We start from the raw sequence: 7,701 nt of genomic DNA, 5'->3' as shown, positions 1-7,701 counted from the left end.
ATTATTTACTTAATAATATAATTAAAGTATTAGCTATAGCTAAATATTTACTTAATAATATATAGTTAAAGTTAATTTATATTCTCTTTAATATATTAATAAACTTACTTTTATATTATAACTTAAAAAAACTGTTATTAAAATACTAGGGTAAAAAATAGTAAATCGAAAATATCCTCTATAGGCAGGTTAATATAAAAGCTCCTACTATGCCTTAGTTCTTTTAACGCCGTTTCGATCTTGTCTCTCCAAGGCCCCTCGAGAATACCGACTTGGGCTTCCACCCATTTGCGTTATACGTGGACGCTCTATAGGTTCTCTCACCTGCCGGCACTCCAGCACACGGAGAGAAGGTGTGCCAAACCTTCTGCAAGAACGTGTACTTCTTTTCAGTCGGCTTGGGCTGAGGGATCGGCTTTGGATTAAGGCCCTGGACAAACTCGTGGACAGCTTCCTCTAACCTATATCCGACTTTTTCCTGCCACCACCTCGCCTCTTGAGATGCGAGATCCGACTTCTCTTGCTCTACCTCAACCTCATTCAAGTCTATAGAAGAGTCGAGTGGTTCGGGTACCCGGAAAGCGGAGGCGTCGAGATCCGGCTGAATGTTAGATCCTGCTTGATTCGCATCAACCTCCTCAGGATCGACTAGATGGAGAATCTCAGACAGGGAGATTATACTCTCGACTTCGCCATCGCCACCCTGATTTGATAGATTAGCCATTGCACGAGTAAGATCCGTACGGTCTTGGACATGCATGTCCCTTGGTACTTACATTCCGCGGCACTTGATTCTCCCCCTCCCCCTCGTCGGGCACGTCGGGCAGCTCAGATGAGTCGAGCCGTCCACGTCTATTGTCTGGCGGGCGTGGGGGGCCCCTTAACCCGGAGTCTGGTACCACGTCCTGGTTGGGAAATGTTCCACCGGGATCATCCAAATTAATAGGGTCATTCCTGCAGTACCGGTACAGATTAGGCCCATCTACAGGCCCAAGAGGGTCTGTAGATATCCATCGACAGAGCCACGGAGCATAGAATCGAGCATTGCAGTACGAGAGCCCAGTCTCGACATCCCTCTCATAAGAGGCAAAGCGGTACCGCCTGGGGGCTTCAATCTCGGCGCCGCAAGCCATCAGGGTAGTGCTGCCAAAGGCAGAGTATTCTTCGTATGAGACGCGCTCGCCATTGTCGTCTGTCTCTATATTACGGCCAGTCTGGAACCGCACGAGCGGAGTGGCCGGGGCGTTGTCGGTTGACTCTACCAGAGCAATCTCTAGCCCCTCAGCATGCACGACACCTGTTGTGCGAACAGAAGTTCCCGACACGCCTCCGTTGTACGTGTAGACCTCGACGTTTTCGGAGTAGACCGTATCCTTCAGTATCATCATGCTCTGGCCCTTGAGCTTCTCTGTGACCTTTCGTACACGGGTCCCGGTGTAGTCATATATATTCCAGGTGACCTCGTTGCCACCCTTCTGCCTGGAGGATGAACGAAGCCGACCATCAAAGTCCCATGTCATGTCATAGTAGCCTGACATAGACGTAATGCACCCAACTCTGCCCGCCTCGCCATCGTAGCCGCAATGGGTCTCTCGCCCGTCCACGATAGTTGAAGTTAGTCTGTTACTATTGGCCTTGACGTCCAAGCAGCTGGGAGCTTTCTTTTCGTCGTACACGAAACTCTTGGTCCATGTTCGTACCACTTGCTTGTCGACACCTTCGTGCTTCATCTCGCTCATGTTACCACATAGATCGTACTTGTAACGTTCCACGTACTCGGTCATGGAAGCAGGGTTGTTTTCTTCCATGCCACATTTCTGCTTTGGCTCGTTACTATAGGGGTTGAAGCCCCCGGGACTGATCTGCTCTCTCGATCTTGTTTGGACAAGTTGTCCCAGCCAATCGTACTCGTACTCCGCCACGGGCTCGATAACAAGATTACTATAATAGGTTATGTGCTGACATCTGTCCTCAGTCCTGATGATGCGTCCAACGCAGTCGTGCGTGAATGAAAGGTCCTGGAGTAGCTGTTGTCCTTTCTTTCCCCTTCGAGTTGACTTTTGTCGGATTAATCTCTGGGTCAATGCGTCGTACTCATACATCGTCATGGTCCCATTGCTATACTCCAGCTTGGTCGGTTCGAGGAATGCCGAATAGGTGGCAGACTTTAGATATATCGACTGAACTCCCGAAGCCTGAGACTTCCATGCTAGCGACTCAATCCTACCGGCCGCGTTGTAAACCATTAACGACTGGTTTCCAGCAAAGTCCGTGGTTGCTACGGGTGCACCTATGGCGTTGAATATTGAGCTAGATACCTCCGGCGGCAGCAGGAGAATCTCGTCCGGCTTGGCCCAATCGAGGTCAGTCTTGTAGGCCTTGGCAAGTCTCCGCGTGTACAAGACGACATTTCCATAGATATCATACTCATCGAAAGTATGTAGTCCGGCTTGGTCCCTGACCGACACAAGCTGGCGCCGTAGATTCAACTTCTGGCCGTCCTTGCCGGCGTCTCCATATTCGAACTTGGTCACCAAAGTCTCCGAGCCTTGCCCTTGACGAACCCATATCTGCACCTTTCGTCGCAGCTGGTCAAACACGGTGCGGGTTCTCAGCTCACGGCTATTGGAGCTATAAAGAACTTGTCCCTGGCAGTCTAGTAAGGACCACGTCTCACCTGCGTCCATGGACCCCTTATACACACTGCCACCCAGCAGATCGTAGCTGTTTCGAGCTGCCAGCCTCTTCATGGGATCCCAACTTTCTACGCAGTTGCCGTTGAGGTCATAGAAAAACGACTCAGAGACAATTGTGTCACCATTTCGAGTGGTAGAGACAATTTTATGCCCCAAGGGATCAACGTATAAGGTGTTTGGCGTGTTGTGATATACCATTGACTTATGAGCAGCATCTATCTTCTCTTTGGCTTCGGAGGCAGAGTTAGTCTTAAGCCACGAGCCTTTGTGTAATGAAGGCTCAAGGTGAGAGAAGAAGATTCCAACATCCGGGTCCTCCGAAGGCTGGCCGAATCCAACTGTATCACCTGCGTCAAACGACACAGTTCGCCACGGGTGAAATTGCGCCTTAGTCCAGCAATGGTCAGGGTCGAGGGATGCGACTTTCCTGCCTAGCGCGTCATAGAAAGATATCGTGAATGTAGTATCTAGCTCCGAAGCTGGTTTGAAGTCTGGAGAATTCGTAAACTCGTCATGGTAGCTGCGCATGATATTACCGTCGCCGTCGAGCGTACGCCGACTTGCTTTCCAGTTCAAAGACGGGCCACCGTAGTCAGCTGCTTCAAACTCGGAGATGGGCTTTCTAGCTCCAGATAGGTACTGAATTTGGACCGCAATCTTCTCTGAAGGACCCTTGCGAAACGTGTCTTGGCGGACAATGCGGATTATGGAGGCCGGTGATACGCGGTCTGAAGACGCCTTCTCTCGGACGTATTGGTTTACATCATAGATAGTCCGACTTCCAGCCTTTCCGAGGAGGGCCCTGGCCGTCTCTGCTCCGGACATTGTCTTGAGTGCAGCTATATCGTTGTCGGAGACTACATCCAGGAACCCCTCAAGACTATCCCCAACGTCTTGCCCCATCTTTCCCATCTGCGCATGACAGAGCTCCTCTCCAAACGCACCTAGACGCACACGTTGATGGTTTAGGTTGTGATCTTGAGTTTCCACCGGTCGAAGGTGCCGGTAGCCGTTGATGAACGACGTGACACTGCCCATTGAGTCGGTTACATTGTTCGGTAGTAGAAAATATTCATCAAAGACCGTCGTGGATTCGTTGCCGAACGGATCAACGACTGTATTTGGAACATAGAATGAGGCACGGGCACTCTTGAGCGATGAATCTTTAGTACCTCGGGGATGAACCCTAGCCGCGCTTCGTCTGGCCCACCAGGATCCATCTGAATCGAGCTTCGTGTATCCTGCAGCCGTCTGCACGTCGCTTGGCTTTTCCACTCCTACATGAGCACATACCCCGGCTGCCATGGAGGCTGTGTGCGCAAGGTCATACTGCTGATACTCGATCGAACACAGCTCCAGCTTGCCCTGTTCTAGGCAAACGAGGGGATCGTCGGAGCTGTACAGGATGCGAGACTCGCCGAGAAGTACTCGCGCGTTATGACCTGTCGCTTCCATCTCCAGAAGCATCCCGGTCAATGGGCTATCTTGCAGGACCGGGAACATGTCGTGGTCGAACGAGGCAAGATCGTTGAAACGGAGCAATGTATCCTTAGCGACTTGCAGTCCAAGAAGTCGATACTGTCGAGTCGCGCACACCGCAGGCTTGCGAAAGAGGCCAGGGTCGACAATCGCGTTGGTGTAGTCTGTCTCTTGTAGCACAATTATGGTCCTCTTTTGAATCTCTTTCTGCTTGTCGTCCAGCTCCGACTCCCTATCGACATGCTCTGCCTTTCGACCGTAGTACACCGTCGCCGTCTGGGTGGCTTGTCCGAATGTGTTTACACTTAGTACCAGGTTGTGCTCAATCTTTGTATCTGACGGAGAGCCTACAGCATAGTGGCGTGTAAGTGTCTCTCTTGGAACCACTCGCGAGACGCCACTACGCCCCTCCCTTGCAGCGATGATCGGGAGCACCTCGTATGCCTGCTCGGTTGCTGTGATTGCTGTCGACGATGACTTGAGTCCTTCCATGTAGGTTTCCTGCCGGTACTCCAGTCCCTTGAGAGCCCGATAAACTTCATGACACTGCTCGCTATCCAAGTCTGGAAGCAGATATGGCGTCAATGAAAGTTCTCCGGGTGCGCTGGCACTGAAGCCGGTTTCAAAATCCACGGAGCCTGTGAAAAACCAAAACCTTTCGTGAACTTGGGGCTTTTTGAACAATTTCCTATGGCCATACGCCAAATCTACATCAGTCCAGATATCAGCAATGCCGAAGCCTCGAAACTCTCTCTATGGCGTCGAAATACCCATCCCGATATGCATAAGTTTTTGTTGTCTTCGTCTGCGCGATCTCGTCGACAACGCCCAGTTGTTTGACGCAGTGGACAGGGAATGGGAGCTTGGTACTCCATGGTTGGCCCGACCTCTCGTCATCGAGGTAGTATTTGAACGAGGACTGATAAGTCACGGTGGTGACAGAGCCAAATCCGTTACTGTACCCCTTCAGTAGGTATGGCTTGTTTCCTCCTGCGAGGTCCACATACTTCATCTCCGTGACCCCTGAGACCGAATCCGCCACGCAAAGGCATGTACAACCGTTTCCTACAATATCTGAGGCAAAAACAGAGCTCCGGTAGTCGGTATTCGGAAATGCTGCAAGCAAAGCGCCGTGACTCCAACCGTTTCCTGCCAAGTTGTAGTAGATCATGGCACCTCCGTCAGCCGGGAGATAGACCAGATCTGTTGTCCCACACCCATCTGCATCCAACAGGTGCAGCCGGGAGCGGTTAAAGAGGTCTCGCGACTCAAAGAAAGGAGCATTTTTCATCAGGACTTCCTTGCCAAACCGACCGTAGCCCATGTTTGGCCAGTAGGAGACTGCACCATTCGATATCAGGACTATATCTGCCAGTCCGTCGCCTGTCATGTCGGCCAAATACGTAGAAGCCTCGTCACCTGGGTCGTTTCGTCTCCAAATGGGGCTAATGCTCTCACTCCGTGTGCTCTGAGGGGGGCCGAAGCCCTTCTTGCCTAGTGAAGGGAACCAAACAACGTCCTGAGTAAGCTCATCGACACGGAAAAGATCAGACAGCCCGTTACCTGTGAGGTCAGCCGACATGAAGTTGTCAAGGCCATCACTGATATTTGCGACCGCCTGGAAGGGCTGGAAATTTAACCAGCCAGATCCGTCTTTGCGCTCGTAAAACCCCATCATCCTCCCGTTTTCGTCCCTTGTTACAATTTGCAGCTCGCCACTACTGTTAAGATCTTGGAAGAAAAAGGTCTGGCTCGAGCCATGGAGGTTCGGCTGTGCCCCGAGAAGGACAGGGGCCGAAAACCGTAGGTTTCCGCCTTGAAGATCTTCAGATGACTGAATAGCGCTTTCATTTCGCTGATACATCCAGCCACCGCCTTGGTCCTGGTACAGGAGCCCGGGGCAGCCTTCGCAGTAGAGATCTACCCACCTTGCTTCGGATGACCAACTCCCAGCTGTGGGCACGTTTTGGAGATCGAGAGGGGTACATGATACGAGCTGGAGGCTGGAAGGACTTGGGCCGACCGTGTAATCGAACTGAAAAGGCGGCATCGACTGTCTGACCGACTGATTGTTTCCGGTTACCATGAAGCCATGGTGGGTAAAGGCCGTTAACAGAGATCCCTGCTCTGATTCGTGGTAGTCGAGTGTGATACTCGACACAATCGTATCCTGCTCACCAGTCTTATCTTGGAAGTGATGCAGGACGACGATACTGCGACACAAACGCCGGGTCCGAATTTGAAAGCCGGACGTGAAGCGTGAGAAAGGATCCTTTCTCAGCGGCCAAGTGGCCACTTCCTCTAGGCGTCCCGAATCTATGGAGTGCTCTCCGTAGTCAAAGACCACTTCGAAGACCCATTCTGAGGGTGTTACAACGAGGCCCCAGTCATCCAGGTCTCGATTTGGCTGTGTATTGCCGTATCTAACTCGCTTCAAGTACTTGTTGTTACCAGAGGTCTCGGACTGCTCACCAGCTGTGTCCTCATCCTTGTAGATGTACTCAATCGCATTCCCCTTGCTGTCGTAGCGAGACGAGATGAGCCATGAAAAGATGTGCACAACCCCGTTTGAGGACTCGAATATGCGCGAGGCCGAGTCTTGACCATACACCGCCGTGACATTGTCGCCCGAGATTACTCTCCAGTGCGTATTAGATTCATCATCACGGCACGTCCACTTCTCGATCTTGTTTGATTCTGTCTCAATTCTTTGCCGGTAGAGCTGAACCGAGAATTGCTGACCTGAGGTTTTGTCCAATCGTACGGCTGCTGCCTCTTGAGCTGCAACGAGATCGTCCTGGCCCGAGAGCACAAAGACATCGTCGGCATTGTACTTCGGCACGCACCGCGAGGCTTGCCTGGTGATGGCTTCTCCCGAGAGGCTCCAGCCAAAGCCGAAAGGGCCGTTGCCTGTGCCGGAATCATACAGGAGATTGAGTGTCGGCCCGAAATTGGAGCGACCTTGGTCGATGGGGATGGGTAGTGCCAGCGACATTGTGCCATTTACAGGATTGATGTCTAGCTTCTCGGAGATAGGCTTGAATCCGCCACCTCCTCTGCTGAATTGTTCTGTAGAAGGAATGACAGATGACTGTCTGTCAGTTCTGCCTGTGGTGGGGTCTGGATTGAACCCCGATGGCATGGTCGGTGGCTTTGACTTGGCCATTGCCGATGTGAGATCTGGTCCCCTTCCTGCGGCCGTGTTGGCCATGGGGAGCATGACGTCGCGATGGTTCACTATTGGCCAGGCCATGATGAGCCTGGGCTTCAAAGGTGCAAATGAGGCTTGCGGTATTCGGAATTACTAGCTTAAACTGTTGTTCCAAGAAGACAATGCTGTAAAGACGGGCAGCTACGTTAAATGTAAACAGCTCGTGCTGGCGGTAATGTGTCATAAGCTCGACTAAAAATGCCTACTATAGGACAGAGCAGGTCTGGATTTGTCTTAGTTTATATTAATATAAATATAATAAGGTATATATAATAGTTAGGGTTTCTAAATAGGTAAACTAGTCTATATTAGGTT

At 51.3% G+C, this 7,701-nt stretch overlaps 1 protein-coding gene across 1 annotated transcript; it reads right to left on the bottom strand.

The window, feature by feature from the left end:
• Positions 1–223: 223 nt before the first annotated feature.
• Positions 224–7,428, bottom strand: FTJAE_13955 (insecticidal toxin complex; the record flags this gene model as incomplete). Its single annotated transcript, XM_037347146.1, has 3 exons — positions 224–703; positions 777–4,863; positions 4,946–7,428. 3 exons carry the CDS (start codon positions 7,426–7,428, stop codon positions 224–226), a joined length of 7,050 nt encoding a protein of 2,349 aa, XP_037199027.1.
• Positions 7,429–7,701: the final 273 nt, after the last annotated feature.

Source organism: Fusarium tjaetaba (assembly GCF_013396195.1).
Source record: "Fusarium tjaetaba strain NRRL 66243 chromosome Unknown NRRL66243_c0000504, whole genome shotgun sequence".
Lineage (NCBI taxonomy): Eukaryota > Fungi > Ascomycota > Sordariomycetes > Hypocreales > Nectriaceae > Fusarium > Fusarium tjaetaba.
Note: the sequence above shows the minus strand (reverse complement) of the source record. Positions and strands in the feature narration are given on the sequence as shown.